At 43.2% G+C, this 21,935-nt stretch overlaps 2 protein-coding genes across 3 annotated transcripts; both read left to right on the top strand.

Annotated features, from left to right (window-relative positions):
- The first annotated feature begins 700 nt into the window (after nt 1–700).
- On the top strand, nt 701–7,768 carry LOC106813738 (calcium-responsive transcription factor-like). Its single transcript, XM_014817955.1, has 4 exons — nt 701–908; nt 4,605–4,742; nt 5,176–5,312; nt 7,005–7,768. Exons 1-4 carry the CDS (start codon nt 701–703, stop codon nt 7,536–7,538), a joined length of 1,017 nt encoding a protein of 338 aa, XP_014673441.1. The 3' UTR covers nt 7,539–7,768.
- Nucleotides 7,769–7,932: 164 nt separating this feature from the next.
- Nucleotides 7,933–10,506, top strand: LOC106813739. 2 transcript variants are annotated; one of them, XM_014817957.1, is made up of 3 exons: nt 7,933–9,511; nt 9,713–10,105; nt 10,208–10,506. In XM_014817957.1, the coding sequence occupies exons 1-3, from the start codon at nt 8,939–8,941 to the stop codon at nt 10,217–10,219; spliced, it is 978 nt and encodes a 325-aa protein (XP_014673443.1). In that variant the 5' UTR covers nt 7,933–8,938; the 3' UTR covers nt 10,220–10,506. The 2 variants fall into 2 exon arrangements, with proteins under 2 accessions (XP_014673443.1, XP_014673442.1); XM_014817956.1 differs by lacking the exon at nt 10,208–10,506 and having other exon boundaries at nt 9,713–10,128.
- Nucleotides 10,507–21,935: the final 11,429 nt, after the last annotated feature.

Here is a 21,935-nt window from a genome sequence, read left to right as displayed (position 1 = left end):
TGTGAAATCAGGAGTGCCCCAGGGCACAGCACTGGGCCCTTTGCTTTTCCTCTGTCAGATAAACGACCTACCACTGAGCGTAAACTCCCAAGTCCGTTTATTTGCCGATGATTGTCTTCTCTATTGCACAATCAGAAACATCACAGACCATATAAAATTGCAGGACGACCTCACATCCCTGGAATGCTGGGCAAAAAAAAACAGGGGGATGCAGTTCAATGCAAAGAAGTGTCATATCCTGAGCATTCGGAACAAGTCTCAGTATATGTACAGCCTCTGTGGCGAAATACTCAGGACTGTGGAGACCAATCCATACCAAGGTGTTCAACTGGCCAATGACCTCAAATGGTACCACCACATCTCAAGCACTACCAAGAAAGCATCATCTACTCTGGGCTTCCTGTGGAGAAACTTACGCAGGTGTCCACAGCAAACCAAACGTATTGCATATCTCAGCCTAGTACGACCCATAATGGAGTATGGTTCAATAATATGGGACCCATACCAGCGACAGGATATAGACCGACTAGAAAAGATACAACACCGTGCAGCCCGCTTCATCACAGGGGACTACCACAGCAGAACTCCAGGCTGTGGTACAGACATGCTATCGTCCCTACAGCTGGAAAGCCTCTAAAACCGCCGTCGTGATATGCAACTAACCTATCTCTACAGAATCATCAGTGGGCTGGTACCAGCAATGCCCCTGTCAGATTTTCTACAACCAGTTCAAACCGGAAAAAGACGAGTGAGACCACCTAGCAGATACAACAAGGAGAACATCAGTGCTCCCATTAACGAACGTGCCATCTGTCTGAACTCAAAAGGATTCAACGTACCAGCGTACAAAACTGACCAGTACAAGAATTCCTTCTTTGTCTGCACAGTGATACAGTGGAACTACTTGGGTGACCACATAGTAACTGCGGACAGTGCTGAGCAATTTACATCTAAGCTCAGCCAACATCAATTCTAAAATAATTAGCCCTCTCCCGATTCCGTTTCCTCGATGCCAATTTTGGATACTGCAACGTACTACAACAGAAACAGAAACAGAAAGTACCCTGGGGGACATAGACCCTCTCAGCGCCAGTAGCAGTACTGCAGTGCAAAACATTTGTTAAAAATGGTTTTGAACAAGTATTAATTATTGAATGATAAGCCAAGTTACAATCGTGCCTGGGCTATTACTATTGCTGAGAGCCTGAGAGGGTACTGTCGGAACGTACCCTGGGTACGGTTCGGTATACCGGAACGTACCCTGGTACTATCTAATATGCCGGACCGTACTGCCTATCACTAACGAGTTAGGAGTCGTAACGCTACTCCCTACGATACTCAACCTAACCTTATAGATTAAGTTACCAGGGTAGTTCCAGCAGTTACCTGGGGACATAGACATATGAGCATTTATGCTTATTCAGTATATCAAGTTGTACATAATTAAAGTTTCAAGATGGATTACTGGTTGGAGTACTGAGGGTATAACTAGCTTATACTTTACTTAGATATATTTAGTGTTTAGGCTATTATTGGCCTGGTTGTAGTACTAATATAGTACTAATATAGTCACTGATGGTTGTGGTTAATTTAGGTACATGTGTTATGTCACTGATCATGCAGCTTGCAGGTATAGGTTAGTTCAAATTAAAGTTCGGGTGTTGCTATCTTCTTGTATACTACTATTATTTAGTAATAACTATAGCCAAGTCATTCTAATAATTTTTGCACAATTTATGATTATTTTGGCGACAAACTCTCTAATCCCGTCCGTAGTAACGTTGCAGGGTTCGTAGCGGGTTCTCATTTATAAGTACTTATTTTGCCAAAGATAATAAGAGGCCTTATTAGTACTTTATTGTCACCCGAACGAAGTTCGTGGGGTTATTATGGGTTTGGCATGTCGCGCGCCGCCGCCGCGCGCCGCGAGATATCATATAGTGAGCGCTCTAACCGGCTTGCAGTTCTTCTCGTTTCTTCAATTTTTCCATGAGGGTGCTTATGTTTTAATGAGCGCGACACCTTCCGTTGTTGGTGTAGGATGAGTCATCGTTTGCCATGCGTAAAAAATTTTTTGTTCGAATATTCTAGAACTGTAACTTCTGCACTTTTTACGCCGATTGTCATGAAATTTAAATTTGTTATTTAATTTATATTAATTTAGTATTAAATGTAATTTAAACATAAAATAAATAATTTAATAAAATTTAAAATAATTTAAATTTAATATTTGTATTAGATTTGTATTTAAATTTCATGATTGTTTATAGGACGTGTTATATCGGCCCGGTGTGCCAAAATTTCCATGACAAGGGCTACAATAAACAGCACACTCAGGTTCTACAATATTTCCACAAAAATGTTGGTTACCATGGCAACGATATCCACCACACAAAGACACTGGGCTTCGCTTTTACTTAAGCACTATGCCATTTTTGAAGTGATCCGAAGAGTACGGTATAAACTGAAAATGCGAAGGAGAATGAATTATTAAATAAATTATTGCCACTTTCATGCAATGCATATTTTGATGGCAAAAGCATTGCAATATGGATAAAGCTAGATGGTGCTGAGCTATAGGTTTCGTAGGTGATCGGAATGAGACCTACGCCTTTCTACTATTATATATATAGATAAGCACCTTACTGTATAATCTATCTGTTTACTGTAACGGCGCCGTGCGTATTTCACGTATCTCCCTAAAACGCCATTGACGAGAATGTCCGCATTCTCATTACGGGGGGTGGGGTTTCCAACGGTCCGGCGAAGACGATAGCTATCGTACTAGCCTATATTTCCCATACAACGTTACTTAAAACACATTGCACGACAAAAATTTCACATTTTCTTTCGCAAGGTCGGCCATTGAAGATCGGTACTGCTTGCCATCTCTAGGCTTTACGGACATTATTAACGACAAAAAGTCATCGATAACGAGATGGGGGGGGGGTACTATTCACAGTTTGAAATAAATGCTTGTCCATTTCAGTGGACAATAATGCTCTTTTCACAGATCGACGGGGATAATTCAAGTTTTACAGCTAAAATTTCAACCTTAAGAGTTAAGGCTTAGAAGTTACAAGTGTATTTTCTTGATTAACAACACTTTGAATCAAAAATATTGCTTGTGCACAGTAGTCATGCTTATACATTGGTGTGTGTGTGTGGTCGTGCGTGGTGCGTGGTGCGTTCCGTGACTCCAGGCCATAATTACTGGCGAACTAATTGGTATGTTTACACATCTTGGGAGAAGGTTGTTCGATACCAAACAACACTGTCCTTGGACTTAGTTTGACTTCACCAATCGACCTTTCATTTCTGTTCTGCTGTCTCAGCGGTAAACCAGATTCCATATATTCCACATCTGAGGCCACCAGGTTGTATACAACCTTTGTCTTTGTGACTTATTTTACTTTACTGCTTCTAAGTCGGCTTACAGGAATACTTCCATTCTACTAGATCACGGGGGATACATGTAGTTTGCGGACAACTGCCGCGTTTCTTAGTTTTTTGTTGAAATCTGTAAAAGTTACTTAAATAGTCTTATTTTTTGCAAAGGACGCATTTTATAAGCTGAATATTAAATCTGCTGTGCAAATGTGTATATTATATTATTAGTGACATATTAATAGTCGGTGATCTATCAGAAATCGCGTAAAAAAGTCTTATTTTGGCTCCAGAAAGGGTCTTATAAGTCCTTATTTCAACAGGTGTCTTACTACTATGAACCCTGCGTTTACGCATCAATCAATAATGAAGGAGTCGATCAATGATCGGAAAGTCCAGATGTGCTATTTAGATCATAGAAAAATGGGGTATAAAATGGCAAAGGCGCGCTTACGAAAGTACATGATTAATGTAAACACTCGTGCGTTTTTACTAATTTTAGTGTTTGCATTAACAGAAACATTGCAAAATATCCCAAATGACCACAGTCATATTTGTAAATGTGTCTGTAAACAGAAACGCACCTGTGAATTGAAGTACGATGTTAGTGAAGAGAGTTATAGATCAAAAACCTAGGCCAGTCCTATCCTACCTATGTTATAAAAAGGCAACTTATACCCCCTCTTATTTGATTTCAATATGGCGGCGGGGACATTCCGATATGGCTAATTGCGTACCATGTACAGCACCGCATGGGGCAGCCGGGCTACGCACGCTACACGTATAGGTACAACTAGCGCGGGACGCGAGTCGGGACTTTGGCAGCGTGCCAGAAGGTCAATGCATCTAATTTTTTGGCCGTCATATCATGTAAGTACATTGGGGCTATAAAAAGTTGCATTTTATAGGCCCTATAGGCAACCCAACCAACCTACCACCCTCTCTGTAGGCTACAGATCTAGGCAAGGCATCAGATTCATCTATCTCTTTTTAATAACAATGTGTACTAATACTTTACAATTGTTCCTGACAAAAAGAACCAAGATGATCGAGCGAATTATGGAAATTAGTCATATAGGCCTATGGAGGACAAGGTGGACAATCTGGATTTGTAATGTTTACAATGGGAGACGATGGCTGCCACGCACATGACTTGTACCATGTAGTTGTGTTATACATGTAGCTAGCTTTAATAGATTTATTTTTCTGAATTTCAGGATATGTTGATGGCGAAGAAAGCTTACAGAAATTTGAGGAGGACTTGCGAATTGAATCCTCACTGATATTTTCGACTATGGCGCTGCATACAAGAGACTGTGCCTCAAAAGCAAAGAAGCTTCGTTATACAGGTGAAGGTGGGTTCAAGTATTATTATATTATTCATGCGAGTTCCTACCTAGCTTTCCTCCATGAAAAGATGAGGAGATGAATAATTGGATCATCGCTCTTGGTCGACTGAATCTGCTGCCACCTAGCAAATTATTTTTATTTTTGAAAGCAAGTCTGCACTTGAATTACACTGATTTTAATTCATTGGATGGATTGACTGAATTTCCGAATGATTTAGATTAACTGGTACTTAGTCCTACACAATGAGAGCAGACCCGTGAAAATCACCATTTCAGATCTTCAACAATTTGGTTGGGGGGATCTATAATCCCTTATTGTCATGAGAATGACACCCTCTCCCCAAGTGAATTTCCTGGTCAGTATAAAAAAATTATGAGCCATTTATGTGTGGAGATATTGAGCCTTCAGTATACATGTAGCTGATGATTTCTTTTTCAGGAACACTCCATTGGTCAAGTAATGCTGGGGACGTTCACATTCCATTCATGGGCATTCCTTTCCTTCTGCATGCAGTAACGCTCAAAGAATGCATGTATGGGGTTGACCACCATAAGGAGAAAGATAACCCACCTGAGGTATGTAAACCAAACCCATCTACTGGGTGGTTCAAAATCTTATATATATTGCTAGAATATTGATTATTGATATTATTAGTCTGCAGTTAATTTATTGTGTGAACATTTTGTGGTTTGAATGAACTATTTTAACAAATGAAAACGTGTGATTACATGCAATTCTGGCTACTGCGCAGAAAGGGTTAGCAATATCTAGTGAAGTCACGATCATCGATTATACTCGATCATCGGTTGAACAGTGGCTCGAACCAAGCGCCTAGTGAAGTCACGATCATCGATTATACTCGATCATCGGTTGAACAGTGGCTCGAACCAAGCGCTTGGTTATCAAAATCCATAATCAATTCCATCATTTTTTTTTTTTTAATTTGAACAAGAAAACTTGGAAAAGTGATGAGAATCAGTACATGTATTATACACACAGTAGTAAACAGTGCAAAACAAACAGTAAACAGGGCTAAACAAGTACATACATGCACACACGTACATGCACACGACGTTACGCACACGCAGGCATTCAACACCCTGAGTAACCGATTGTAACCGATCATCGGTTACTTAGGTCCAACCGATGATTGATTACGAAATTACAACCAATTGACAACACTAGCAATATCACTATTGAACATCTGAAGGTTGTCCTGTTTGTGGCGACAAGAACACAGATGGCAAGCTGCCTGAAGGAGTATACCATCTGCCGTTGATGTTATAGAGTCGTGTCAATAATATAGTGTCCGTCTTAACTAACATTCGTTCCGACGCACCCCACATCTCTTGCAATTTTTTCCCTGTACTACTTTTCTGCACTTTAACCAGAGCATGATCTACGAAATCTTTCTATGTAGTGTTCAGGACCTAAGTGAGCTTCCTACTTGTCTGGTGTGACTGCATTAGATTGTGCTGCCGACTTTAGAGATACTACATATTCTTTTCTCACGTTAAATCCCATTTATTCATTTGTGATTATCTGTCCGAGCCTTTACATTCATACACTAATATCTAGTTATTTATTCACTTTCATTGTAAACTAATGACGTTTACGACAGTCAAAACGTACACTACAAGTCCCATATCATGATATGCAGTACTCAAACTGGAAATGAAAGTGTCAATGACACTGTAGCTCACCTTGGGTGTGATAGAAGAGGGAGGGGGAATATATAAAGCAAGAGTATATATGGGAAAACTCCCATTATATAGCATATCTCCCATTATATACTCTTAATAATGATGATATATGCGTAATTTTGGATGCGAAAATAAATGTTTCAGATCTGTTGGCATACAATCTGATGGCGTTGACCATAGGCAGACACTGAAATGCATAATGAAATTGCCAAAATCTACCTAATTTGCATAATAAAAAAATAAAATAAAAAGACCCGTGTGATATGTTTTGGGGCCAGTCCTTATTCATTCACATACCAGAATTGAGCAAAATCTGTTGAACCTGAACTAACTTATGGCCATTTCCATTTTTGCCAAAAAGTGGACGTCGCTCGAAAGTAGATCGACTGGCATGCTTCAAAATAGGACGTTGAAACCTCTCCCATAGGAGTAACAACCGTATGCAATTTGAAACATGTGGGTCAAACGGTTCTTGAGTAATCGTTGACCGTAGGCACTCTCTTCAAAGCCACTTGCTACGACATATGTTGACAATTTTTTAAATTTTCTGTTCTATCTTTTCAGGCCTATGGTGATCATTCAGACTATGGAAAGTCCAAAAAGAAGAGATTCTACATTCAACCCTCTGTAAAGAGGGGATGTCGTGCTGTTCTGAGGATTCGAGAGGCGAAGATTTTCTCGGATTACAAGCTGCCCAATACTGATGGCTTGAAGGCATATCAAGTGAAAAGTCTGAAAAAGGATACGTTGAATAGACTTCGGACTGACATTTCAAATGGAACAGCTACTTCAATCTCTAGGTACTACATTCATTGTCCAGCTCCAGATGCTCACAACCATGCACTGGATTCATTGGCAAACTTGTGCGCTCAGCCTGTCCATCCAGACGTTGTGGAAAAGATACATGACCTTGTGGCTCGTGGTATAGACAATGTTCGTGAAGTAAAAGCTCATCTGCGAGAATACATTCGAAATGTAATGTTCAGAGACAAGCCATTGCCGGACCAAGCAAACCAGGGATTCTATCCGACAAATAAGAATATCCGGAACCACATCAATCGGGCAACAATCCAGCACAAACACAGTACGAAGGACTAGGAGGCCCTTCATCGCAAAATTGACGAGTGGAAGCAACAAGGCCCGGATACAAGCTTCTTTTACCGACCATGCCAAACAGATGACAAGGGGATCAAACAGAACATACTTTTTGTATATCCAACTGCCTGGCAGAAAAGACATATCAAAATATGGACAGGTTTGTCTAATCGATGCCACATACAAAACAATGAAGTATGCCTTGTCACTGTTTTTCTTGGTTGTGAAAACAAATGTGTCATACACTGTGGTTGGCACCTTACTTGTACAAGAGGAAAATGTTGATTGTATTGGTGAAGCCCTTGGAGTCTTGAAAGGGTGGAACCTGTGCCTGTCTCCCAAGTATTTAATGTCCGACTGCAGTGATGCTGAGATTGGTGCTTGAATACAGTGTTTCCTGGCACTATTGTGTACATTTGCAATTTTTATCGATGCCAGGCATGGAAGTGGCTTCGATGGGTGCGTAAGTCTGGTAATGGTCTCTCCCCTCTTGAACAGAAAGATTTGCTGCACCACCTGCAGTGTTTGGCAAATGCAAACAATGTAGGAAAAATGAAGGAGGCCCTGCAGGACTTGCAATCTAGTCCGGTTTGAGAGCACCAAAAAGTCCGAGAGTACACGAATTCTTACTGGCTCCCTCGACAAAAACGGTGGATGCGGTGCTATCGACAAACAACATATGATGCAATCATAAACACTAACAATGGTGTCAAGATGCAGAACAAAGTCCTGAAGCATTCATATCTTGCGAGTCACTCTGACAAAAGTTTGACTGGGGTGATCTCTGTGATTCATGACTTCTTCCTGCCCGACATGTACCAGGACTATGTTCGCAACAATTTTGCATTAAGTTCAGACTACAAACAATACGGTGGCCAGATTCCAGACTACCTCCATGAGCGTCCCCACGAGTATATTTGGCACATTCTGAAGAGGATGGAGTCTGCCAAGAGGGATTTTGTGCCAACAGATGTCCATCCAATAACCAGTAACGTATCTCGCGGAATTCTGCGACAACCTTGGAAGGTTTACATTATAAGGTGGATCTCACCATCCCTTCATTCAACTGTGAAGATTTTACACGCCACCGCTGGCTTTGCAAGCATTTTTTTGTCGTGTTTGTTGCATATCCTGATGATTGGGACTATAACAAGTTGCCAGAGTCTTACCGAAACAACCCGTTCGTCCGGATCGATACAGACGCATTTGAAAGTCCTGACCATGTTGAAACAAGTTCCCTCAGTCCTACACTGCCAAAACCTTCTGATGACAAGGGTGAAGTACATGTAGGCCTAGAAACAGAGCAGTCATCTGAAGATGATGATGATGATGATGTTGAGTGTGATGCTGATGAGCCTATCTTGCTAGGTCTTCCTCCACTGAGGCGCTGCAATGTGAAAAAAATGAGACGTTTGTGTGCAGCTGCTGCTGAAGAAGTGCGGAGTGCTCTCTACCTTTGCCACGACACGGTTGCACTACATGAATCAACTCGAAAACTGAAGGAGATTGCAGAGGTCATCAAGTCTGGCGCAGTGTATGGTGGATTTTTCTTGAATTCACCAACGAAGAAGAATGATCCAGCACAGAAGACAAATAAACAGAAGAGGCACCAATCGATGCCAACCTGGATTCCTCCATTGAACCGTTGGCAAAATACAAGCCTCCGAGGGCGACATCGGTACAGGTCTGGTGCTGTGGCAGAAATATTCAGAACATCATACAAGGTGAATATACCTATTGTGGCACCAGACACCGGGGACAGCAAAGTGACCATACCTGTAGGCCTACCTGTTGCAGCACCAAAGTCGGACACCAAGACTGCGATTCCTGTGGGCCAAAGTAAATCTTCTGCAGACAATGTTTTACTTGGCAGTCGCCCTCTTTGGATCAATGACAGAAATATTGGTGTCAGTTTGTCGGTCAAGGACAGATCTATTCTTCTTGAGAATGAGTGGTTGTCCGATATGCATATCACTACTGCTCAGCGTCTCCTACAGCATAAGTTTCCAATGGTCTCATCCCTTCAGCCACCAGTCATAGCTCCACGTTTTTGTGCTGTTCCGGGTGAGGCTGAATACCTGTGGCAATCATTGGATGTGGCAACAGTTACCAATGTTGGATGTAGAAATGAAAATGAGTTGCACATCAATGACAGTCTATATTCTTAAGTAGCGGAAGACACGAAATTGAACTGTCTACAGCTGATGCGACACAGAAATGGGAAACTCTCGATGGTCATTCAGCCAATGAGGAAGCAGCGAAATGGAAATGACTGTGGCCTGTACGCCATTGCTGTGGCTACAGCAGTGTGCCATGGATTAAACCCTTCAACTCTTTCATTTAAGGAAGAAATGTTGCGCGCTGACCTTGCAAGCTGTTTTGAGAGTCTTGAGTTGACACCGTTTTCTGTGGTACCCAGTCCTGAAAACAGTGTTGCTTCTGTTGCTAAACATGTTAGTGTACTGGGCTATTGCGGATGTTTCAAAGTCTTGTGTGTGAAGGATGATATGAAGTCATGCTCTGCTCTGGAGTCTATAAATGTCTGTCATGCTTGCCTTTGCTGTAAATACATACACAGTTAGCCAGCCACGGATTCATGTCTAAATGACACATGTTTGAGGTGTTCAACGTGGAAGGCAGTTGAAGCGAGCACGCGTGACGTATGTAGATACATACACAGTTAGCCAGCCACGGATTCATGTCTAAATGACACATGTTTGAGGTGTTCAACGTGGAAGGCAGTTGAGCGAGCGCGCGTGATGCATGTAAATACGTACAAAGTTTTTTTTTTAATGTTTTTTATTTCTAGATCCACCAAAGCAATAATAATCAAAACAATAGGCATACATTGGTACATATAAACAATAATTAGTCTTTGACGAGAGCTATACAGAGTAATTTTTGCCATAATTTTTGGCAGGGGATATCTACTGCAACATGCAGCAACAGAAATAGGCAATATATATATATAGGCAACCAGGCCTTTTTGTATATGTTAAATACTTACAAACATTAGAATATAAGCTATTTAAAGTTTATGTATTACTGATGCCATTTTCATAAAATCTGTCGAGTTTGTTATTTGTTGCTGCTATGTATTTTTCAATTTCCATGATGTATCTAATATGCCTTCATGCAAGCCAGGGTTGGGATCTTTTCGTTCAACTAACTTTGAGCGATATATAACATATTTAGTAATGTGTAATATGAAATTAAAGATTATTCTTCTTTTGGAGAGCCCAGAATAATATCTTGCGCTCCAAAGGTTTCAAGTGTGTATATCCGCAAGAATACAACCACTGGAGCAGATCGGTCCATATCAAAGCAGTACATCACATTCTACAAATAGATGAAGCAATGTTTCAATACTAACTTTACAAAAGTACATGAGTTATTATCCTTGATGCAAATTGTCGTGAGAAGTTTATTGTAGTAAAATTCTTTTTAATATTTTATGTTGGAAATATCTTAAATTGTGCATAGTGTAGTGGTAAACGGTAACTATATATCTTTTGCCACATTGAATATTGAGCTGATCTATGTTTGGGTGTAGCTCACGTATCCATTTTTGCCTGTGACGATGGGCAATTTTGAGAATCCTTATCTTGAAGATAGAATTTTGAATAAGCACTACATCCCTTGTTTACGCTTAGGAACAGCCTGTAGCTGCTGGGGTAGTATGGAGGGGGTTTGGGTGATTTTATTTTTGGCTAATGCTTAGCCAGCTCTGTGGTATTGCTGCTTTTTAATTAAAGTAGTCTAAAAAGGTTATGTTAATTTTGTAAGTCAGTTTTTAGCTCAGCTATATTTTTTATATTACAGTATCGTGCTGCATTATGTCCTATAAAAAATCCAAGCGGCGCATTTTTAATGGATTTTTTTTACCCCAAGTAAAATGTGCTTTATCTTCGTTAAAAGCTCTCACACATCTACGAGTTCTTTTTCAGCCAATAAACGACTTTACCACGTTTCTGACCCTAGGGTTATTGATGGCTTTTATAATTTAGTAAATTTTTGTGGGATCTATTACCAAATTCCAGTCTCCACGATAGTATAAAACTGTCATTCTCAACTGCTCGACAATATCATTATGTTGGTGTAAAAGTCAAGGCTTATCTTCATTTGGACCATAGAGATTTGCTACAGGTAAATCTCAAGGAGTTAGTTTATGGAGATATCAAGGATGATATAGTTTTCCATTTTTAACTTTTTTGGCTTTTATGTATTTCATACTCAAAGCCATTATTAAATAGAATAGCAACTCCCCTGGCCTGTGACGAATATGGACATATTAGACATTCAAGGCCCCATTCTGCTTTTACATAGTTTTCCAGTTTTGGGATCAATGTGTATGTCTTGTAAACAAGTGATATGTAGTTTTGTTCATGAAAGCGTTTAAAAAAATCCCTACGCTTGGTCCGATCTCCATCCCCTACAGTTTTAGTGTGTCTGTATGCTTATAGACATTTTGTTTATATTTTAAAGTTGAAAAAATAGGTTTGAACTATATATAACATGAGTATGTGGAAAACAGTAAAGGTATAAATTGTTGAAAAGACATTTAGGAGGGCATTGCATTGTTTTGGGGCTCTAGAAACAAGTAACGTGACATTTGGAACAGAGCAGGACATACATTAAGGCAGACAGAACATGGCAAGCCTGTTGTGGTCGCATCAACAGGTGTTCTACCGTGGCAGGACTTGTGTATATCTAACACAGCGCATGCAACATAAAAGGAACAAACATGAACTTCCCGTTCTTGAACATTCATTACAAATTGTGGTTTGACGTAAAAATACGTACAAAGTTAGCCAGCCACAGAGTCATGTCTAAATGAACATGTTTGAGGTGTTCAACGTGAGAAGCAGTTGAGCAAGTGCGCGTAACGCATGTAGATACGTACACAGTTAGCCAGCCACGGATTCATGTCTAAATGACACATGTTTGCGTGTTCAGCGTGAAGGCAGTTGGGGGTGAGCGAGTGCGCGTAACGCATGTAAATACGACAATCACCCCCCGGCAATTACACCGCCGCGGGACAATTACCCACCGACATTTACCCGCCGGAAATTTACCCCCCGGACAAGGTGGAAGAGGAAGAAGGTGATGGAGGAGGAGGAGGAGGAGGAGAGGTGAGGAGGAGAAGAGGAGGAGGAGGAGGAGGAGGAGGTGGAGAGGGTGGAGGAGGAGGAGATGAGGTGGAGGAGATGAGGTGGAGGAGGATGAGAGGAGAGAGGTGGGGGACGGGAGGAGGTAGAGGAGGGCGCTCTACCTCCTGTACCTCATCCCACTCCCTCCTACTCCTCCTCCTCCTCCACTGTCCGATGCCCACTGTCCAAGGTATCAGGACAATTACCCCCTGGCACTTTAGAGGAGGAATAGAGGACGGCGGAGAAAGTAGTGGAGAGAGTAGGAGGGGGAGAGGAGGTGGGAGGTGTAGGTGTGGTTGAGGGGAGGAGGAAGAGGAGAGAGAATGTGATGGAGGAGGAGAGGAGGAGTAGAAGCGCGCTCTCTACCTTTCCCACTCCTCCTCCACCTTCTCCCCTGCCTCTCCACCACCTTCTCCCCACGTTCTCCCGCTTCTCGCTCCTCACCTCCTCTCCTCAACCTTCTCCCCTCCTCCTCCTACACCACTTCTCCCCCTCCTCTCCTCCTCCACTCCCCTCTTCTCTCCTCCACCACTTCTCGCTCTTCCTCCGCCACTTGGCCCTCGCTCCGTCCTCACCTTCTCCCGCTCCTCCTTCCTCCTCCACCTTCTCTCCCTCCTCCACCTCTTCTCCTCCTCCTCCACCACCTTCTCCCCCCTCACCACTTGGCTTCCGCTACCTCCTCCTTCTCTACCTTCTCCTCCTCCCCTCCTTCTCCCAACGTTCTCCCTCCTCACCTCTTCACTTGCCTCTGGCCTCCTCCCGCGCACCTCCCCACGTTTATCCGCCTCTCCACCTTCTCCCCCTCCTCATCCACCTCTTCTCCTCCTCCTACACCTCTTCTCCTCTTCCTTCACCTCTCCTCCTTCACCTTCTGTGTGTGTGTGTGGGGGGGGGGGTAATTGTAAGGGGGTAAATGTCAGGTGGGTAATTGTCCAAGGGTGATTGTCCGGGGGTATTTGTCCTGATACCGTAAATACATACACAGATAGCCAGCCACGGATTCATGTCTAAATGACACATGTTTGAGGTGTTCAACGTGGAAGGCAGTTGAGCGAGCGAGCGTGAATCTATACTATAAAAGGGAACATTTTTTGTTACCTATGTTCTCTTAATCTGCTCGCAGGATTTCAAATTGCTTGACTGTAAACGATGCATTACTACTCATAAGCCTCGTCTACACGGCAAACCTTAACTCGAGTTAGCGGTTATGTAGCATCTACACGACAACACCCGATAGCGATTATTACCGATTTATTATGCATGCGTGCGTGGCTGCGTGCGTATGTAAACGTGCGTGCGTGCGTGTGTGTGCAGGTACACGTGTGTGCGTGCGTGTGCAAGTACACGTGCGTGCATGTGCACGTACAAGTGCGTGCGTGCGTCCGTGCGTCCGTGTGTGTGCAGGTACACGTGCGTGCGTTCCGTGCATGCATGTCACGTACACGTGCGTGCGTTCGTGCATGCATGTGCACGTACACGTGCGTGCGTGCGTGCGTGCGTGCGTGCGTGTGCATGTACACGTGCGTACATGAGTGTGTCGTGGCGTGCGCGCGTGTGGCATGTGCACGTAGGCGTGCGTGCGTGCATGCGTGTGCACGTAAACGTGCGTGCATGAGTGTGTGCGTGCGTGTGCAAGTACGCGTGCGTACATGCGTGTGTACGTAATCGTACTAGTGCTGCCACCCTATCGTGGAGGTTAAGCTAACTCGAGTTAAGCGTCTACACGGGCCTTAACTTCGAGTTAGCTAACCTCGATCGACTGGCGAGGTTAAGCTAACTCGAGTTACGCTTAACTCGAGTTAAGGCCCCGTGTAGACGGTTAACTCCAGTTAAGGTTCGTGCGTGTAGACGTAGCTATGAGAGTGGTATAGGGCACTTTGGCAACGATCCAACACGATAAAGTTCAATTTCAAAGCCGTTTCATTTAACACTGGTCTACGCGATATCAAACCGGTATATCGATCGACGTCACTACCATTGTAGTACGTGTTGTTGACAGCTTGCGCTGTGCATCGCTGTGGCGCAGTGGTAGCACGCTTGCGTAATACGTTAGGGGCCGGCAATTGCAAAACATTTCTCGCCAGGTGCGCAACTTCTTTCTTTCATCCTAAATATATGTATATTTAACATATATTTAATTTAAAATCTATACTATAAAAGGGAAACAGCGAATTTTTATTACCTACGTTATCCACTGTCGCGAGACAGCATTTTACCCACATTCAACATGATATACATGCAAGACGGCAGAAAAATTAACAAAAAAAAACATCAACGTGTACGAATACATGTATATAATCCAGAGCAAAAGCTTTAATAATTATAATAAATAATATACGGTCAAGACAAACCAGGTATTGTACTTGTAAAGTCTTATACAGACTTCTCCCGTTCCTATTCGCCATGCGATGTAGGCGCGACTATTATAAACACGGACTGCACTACGGGACCTAATATGTTATATGCTGGAACCACAATTTTAAAGACTGACTCCAGTCCGTACAAGGCCAGCTGTCCCTGACCTGGTCCATATAACTATGACTAGGTTTAATAGCAGACTACCATCACCGGCTAGCTCACAGCAGAATGTTTTGCTTTTCGCGCACTCTTTTGGTTGCATGTTGCGCAATTCCCTCAGCTGTACTCACCGGAAGTAGTATATCCGTAGGCGCCACCTACGGGAATCATCTCGCGATAACTCTGATCGCGGAACCGGCCATTCCTGCGATATCCAAAATCCATAATCACGCTCTTCACCACACAGACGGACAGACATTTATGTGTGAGTGAGGTCAGTGTGCAGGGCAGCAAGCGTTTGCAGTTCAGCGTTTGCAGCGCTGCAGATCACCATTCTGACGCATTTCAGCATTGTGCGCGCAATAATAGGATGAAGACAGTATAGAAACATTAAGCCTTGAATGGTAGTAAATAGATTTCGTCTTTATTTACCATTATCTTTTATTGAAACGCTCCAAGTGCCTGTGCTTCACCACAATGTGCTCACCACATCTTCGCGTTAGGTTCAGTTTCACGCCGAAAACTTTCTAGCTCAGTTAATATACCTTTATCTCCTGCACTTAAGGTAAGTCTTCCCAAATCTCAATATGCCTGTTTCTTCAATAACAATCATAGTTTGTAGGCCTACACAGGGGCGTAGCTACGGGGGCCTGGGGGGCACGTGCCCCCCACAAATTTTCTGTGCCCCCCCAGGTGCCCCCCACTGAAAATTCATGCTTGATAAAAAAAAATTGAATAAACATGCTGCGTTAGAACAGTATAATACAAAGAAAGAGGGTTCGAACCACATCTCAGTAAAATTATATATTGTGCCCCCCACGAAAAAATGTAAGGCCCCCCCCCCCGCTGAAAAAATCCTAGCTACGCCACTGGGCCTACACAAACACAGTTACCATGTTTGCCCAGTCAATAAATGGCATTATTCCTGCCGGTTGTCACCAATTCCTGCATGAATTATGTATTGTTGGCAAAACATGTTTACAACCACTCAACCACATCCTATATTTGGACATAAAACCATACAAATGTTATTATTTATCCCATTTTGTTTCTGTCCTACAATAGATTAATTTCATCCAACAATTCCAATGCATGTGCATATATACTGTTCAAGCAATAATGCATGCTGTTCAGAATTGAGAATTGCCACATGACATGCACGTCAAACTGCAATTCACTGCCACGTGTTTAACGACTTCTGTCCCAACAGACAGTGATTACCAACTGCTCACCACAAAGCTCCTGAAATTATTAACTGCTCACCAAACAAACTGCTCATATTGGGGATTTCAATTCTATTATCAATTATCAATTCTTACAAACTGCTGAAATCTCTCTTTACGGTTCCAAATCCAATTTTTTAAAGAGTAGGTCGGTAGGTACAAAACACGATTTTTTTACTTAACAATTTCAAAAACACCAAAACTATCCCCCCACCCCTTCATCCCCAGAACCTCCACCCAGAACCAGAGGGAACCCCCCCTCATCTTACGTGATGCGATGTACGGGGTATGTGATGGGATGTACGGGGGTATGTGATAGGATGTACGTACATCCATCATGTTACGTGATGGCTGTACGGGGGTGGGGGTTCCAGAGGGGATCGGTGATCCTTAGGTGAGCTACAACACTAATACACTCATTCATGAATTCACACCGTCCGAAAGACGGGTACTTTGTTAGTGTATTATAAATTTCATTTACTGTAACGGCTCTTCAAGCTGTTGCCAGCTCTGGATTAATTATTCTCAAAGTGGCCATGGATGGCTGGAACAGAAGAGCCACAGATACAGTATTTTGTATGGATTTCTGTGGTACTGGGTAGTTCAATAAAATATCCCGATTTTTTGGTGGATTTTATCCTTTGTAATAGGATATTTTATTGAACTACCCAGGGCCACAAACTGGGCTGATGCTATGTACATAGAAATGGATTTTATTTTGTATGGATTTTATGATTGTGTTCTACAGGGTAGCTCAGTAAAATATACACACTTTTTGGTGAATTTTATCATTTGCAATAGGATATTATATTGAACTACGCATCTCCAAAGGTTTCAAGTGTGTATATCCGCAAGATATCAACCACTGGAGCAGATCGGTCCATATCAAAGCAGTACATTCACATTCTACAAATAGATGAAGCAATGTTTCAATACTAACTTTACAAAAAGTACATGAGTTATTATCCTTGATGCCAATTGTCGTGAGAAGTTTATTTGTAGGTAAAATTCTTTTTAATATTTTATGTTGGAAATATCTTAAATTTGCATCAAGTGTAGTGGTAAACGGCAACTTATATATCTTTTGCCACATTGATATATTGAGCTGATCTATGTTTGGGGGTAGCTCACGTATCCATTTTGCCTGTGACGATGGGCAATTTTGAGAATCCTTATCTTGAGATAGAATTTTTGAATAAGCACTACATCCCTTGTTTACGCTTAGGACAGCCTGTAGCTGGGGTAGTATGGAGGGGGTTTGGGTGATTTTATTATTGGCTAATGCCTTTAGCCAGCTCTGTGGTATTGCTCTTTTTAATCTAATGTAGTCTAAAAAGGTTATGTTAATATTGTAATCAGTTTTTAGCTCAGCTATAGTTTTTATATTACCAGTATCGTGCTGCATTATGTCCTATAAAAAAATCCAAGCGGGCCATTTTTAATGGATTTTTTTTACCCCAAGTAAAATGTGCTTTATCTTCGTTAAAAGCTCTCCACACATCTACGAGTTCTTTTTCAGCAATAAACGACTTTACCACGTTTCTGACCCTAGGGTTATTGATGGCTTTATAATTTAGTAAATCTTTTGTGGGATCTATTACCAAATTCCAGTCTCCACATAGTATAAAACTGTCATTCTCAAACTCTTCGACAATATTCATTATGTTGGTGTAAAAGTCAGGCTTATCTTCATTTGGACCATAGAGATTTGCTAAGGTAAATCTCAAGGAGTTATTTATGGAGATATCAAGGATGATATAGTTTCCATTTTTAACTTTTTTGCTTTTATGTATTTCATACTCAAAGCCATTATTAAATAGAATAGCAACTCCCCTGGCCTGTGACGAATATGGACATATTAGACATTCAAGGCCCCATTCTGCTTTTACATAGTTTTCCAGTTTGGGATCAATGTGTATGTCTTGTAAACAAGTGATATGTAAGTTTTGTTCACGAAAGCGTTTAAAAAAATCCCTACGCTTGGTCCGATCTCCAAGTCCCCTACAGTTTAGTGTCTGTATGCTTATAGACATTTTGTTTATATTTTAAAGTTGAAAAAATAGGTTTTGAACTATATATAGACATGAGTATGTGGAAAACAGTAAAGGTATAAATTGTTGAAAGACATTTAGGAGCATTGCATTGGTTTTGGGGCTCTAGAAACAAGTACACGTGACATTTGGAACAGACAGGACATACATTAAGGCAGACAGAACATGCAAGCCTGTTGTGGTCCATCAACAGGTGTTCTACCGTGGCAGGACTTGTGTATATCTAACACAGGCATGCAACATAAAAGGAACAAACATGAACTTCCCGTTCTTGACATCATTACAAATTGTGGTTTGACGTAAAAATACGTACAAAGTTAGCCAGCCACAGAGTCATGTCTAAATGACACATGTTTGAGGTGTTCAACGTGGAAGGCAGTTGAGCAAGTGCGCGTAACGCATGTAGATACGTACACAGTTAGCCAGCCACGGATTCATGTCTAAATGACACATGTTTGAGGTGTTCAACGTGGAAGGCAGTTGAGCGAGTGCGCGTAACGCATGTAAATACGACAATCACCCCCCGGACAATTACACCCCGGACAATTACCCACCGGACATTTACCCCCCGGAAATTTACCCCCCGGACAAGGTGGAAGAGGAAAGAAGGTGATGGAGGAGGAGGAGGAGGAGGAGGAGGAGGAGGAGGAGGAGGAGGAGGAGGAGGAGGAGGAGGAGGAGGAGGAGGAGGAGGAGGAGGTAGAGGAGGGCGCCTCTACCTCCTGTACCTCATCCACTCCCCTCCTACTCCTCCTCCTCCTCCACTGTCCGATGCCCACTGTCCAAGGTATCAGGACAATTACCCCCTGGACATTTAGAGGAGGAGATAGAGGACGGCGGAGAAGGTAGTGGAGAAGTAGGAGGGGGAGAGGAGGTAGAGGAGGTGTAGGTGGTGGTTGAGGGAGGAGGAAGAGGAGAGAGAATGTGATGGAGGGAGGAGGAGGAGGTAGAAGCGCCGCTCCTCTACCTTCCCACCTCACTCCTCCACCTTCTCCCCTCCTCCTCCACCACCTTCTCCCCACGTTCTCCCCTTCCTCCTCCTCCACCTCCTCTCCTCAACCTTCTCCCCTCCTCTCTCCTACACCACCTTCTCCCCCTCCTCTCCTCCTCCACCTCCACCTCTTCTCCTCCTCCACCACCTTCTCCCCTCCTCCTCCGCCACTTGGCCCTCCGCTACCTCCTTCACCTTCTCCCCTCCTCCCTTCCTCCTCCACCTTCTCTCCCCTCCTCCACCTCTTCTCCTCCTCCTCCACCACCTTCTCCCCACCTCCACCACTTGGCCTTCCGCTACCTCCTCCCTTCTCTACCTTCTCCTCCTCCCCCTCCTTCTCCCAACGTTCTCCCCCTCCTCCACCTCCTTCACTTCCTCTCCTCCTCCTCCGCCACCTCCCCACGTTATCCCCCTCCTCCACCTTCTCCCCCTCCTCATCCACCTCTTCTCCTCCTCCTACACCTCTTCTCCTCTTCCTTCACCCTCTCCTCCTTCACCTTCTGTGTGTGTGTGTGGGGGGGGGGGTAATTGTAAGGGGTAAAATGTCAGGTTGGGTAATTGTCCAAGGGTGATTGCCGGGGGTATTTGTCCTGATACGTAAATACATAACACAGATAGCCAGCCCACGGATTCATGTCTAAATGACACATGTTTGAGGTGTTCAACGTGGAAGGCAGTTGAGCGAGCGAGCGTGAATATACTAGTATAAAAGGGAAAATTTTTTGTTACCTATGTTCTCTAATCTGCTCGCATGATTTCAAATTGCTTGACTGTAAACGAATGCAATTAACTACTCTCATAAGCCTCGTCTACACGGCAAACCTTAACTCGAGTTAGCGGTTATGTAGGCATCTACACGAAACACCGAATAGCGATTATTACCGATTTATTATGCATGCGTGCGTGGCTGCGTGCGTATGTAAACGTGGCGTGCGTGCGTGTGTGTGGCAGGTACACGTGTGTGCGTGCGTGTGCAAGTAACACGTGCGTGCAAGTGCACGTAGCAAGTGCGTGCGTGCGTACCGTGCGTCGCCGTGTGTGTGGCAGGTACACGTGCGTGCGTTCGTGCATGCATGTGCACGTACACGTGCGTGCGTTCGTGCATGCATGTGCACGTACACGTGCGTGCGTGCCGTGCGTGCGTGCGTGCGTGTGCATGTACACGTGCGTACATGAGTGTGTGCGTGCGGTGCGCGCGTGTGGCATGTGCACGTAGGCGTGCGTGCGTGCATGCGTGTGCACGTAAACGTGCGCGTGCATGAGTGTGTGCGTGCGTGTGCAAGTACGCGTGCGTACATGCGTGTGTACGTACATCGTACTAGTGCTGCCACCCTATCGTGGAGGTTAAGCTAACTCGAGTTAAGCGTCTACACGGCCTTAACTCGAGTTAGCTAACCTCGATCGACTGGCGAGGTTAAGCTAACTCGAGTACCTTAACTCGAGTTAAGGCCCCGTGTAGACGGTTAACTCCAGTTAAGGTTCGTCGTGTAGACGTAGCTATAGAGTGGTATAGGCGCACTTTTGCAACGATCCAAACACGATAAAGTTCAATTTCAAGCCGTTTCATTTAACACTGGTCTACCGATATCAAACCGGTAATATCGATCGACGTCACTACCATTGTAGTACGTGTTGTTGACAGCTGCGCTGTGCAATCGCTGTGGCGCAGTGGTAGCACGCTTGCGTAATACGTTAGGGGCCGGCAATTGCAAAACATTTCTCGCGCAGGTGCGGCAACTTCTTTCTTCATCATAAATATATGTATATTAACATATATTTAATTTAAAATCTATACTAATAAAAGGGAAACAGCGAATTTTATTACCTACGTTATCCACTGTCCGCAGACAGCATTTTACCCACATTCCACATGATATACATGCAAGACGGCAGAAAAATTAACAAAAAAAACATCAACGTGTACGAATACATGTATATAATCCAGAGCAAAAGCTTTAATAATATAATAAATAATATACGGTCAAGACAAAACAGGTATTGTACTTGTAAAGTCTTATACAGACTTCTCCCGTTCCTATTCGCCATGCGATGTAGCGCGGACTATTATAAACACGGACTGCACTACGGGGACCTAATATGTTATATACTGGAACCACAACATTTTAAAGACTGACTCCAGCTCGTACAAGGCCAGCTGTCCCTGGACCTGGTACATATAACTATGACTAGGTTTTAATAGCAGACTACCATCACCGGCTAGCTCACAGCAGAATGTTTTGCTTTTCGCGCACTCTTTTGGTTGCTGTTGCGCAATTCCCTGTCAGCTGTACTACCCGGAAGTAGTATATCCGTAGCGCCACCTACGGGAATCATCTCGCGATAACTCTGATCGCGGAACCGACCATTCCCGGCGATATCCCAAATCCATAATCACGCTCTTCACCACACAGACGGACAGACATTTATGTGTGAGTGAGGTCAGTGGCAGGGCAGCAAGCGTTTGCAGA

Source organism: Priapulus caudatus, unplaced genomic scaffold (assembly GCF_000485595.1).
Source record: "Priapulus caudatus unplaced genomic scaffold, Priapulus_caudatus-5.0.1 Scaffold817, whole genome shotgun sequence".
Taxonomy (NCBI): domain Eukaryota; kingdom Metazoa; phylum Priapulida; class Priapulimorpha; order Priapulimorphida; family Priapulidae; genus Priapulus; species Priapulus caudatus.
The sequence above is the reverse complement of the archived record's forward strand: the minus strand, read 5'-3'. Positions and strand labels throughout refer to the sequence as shown.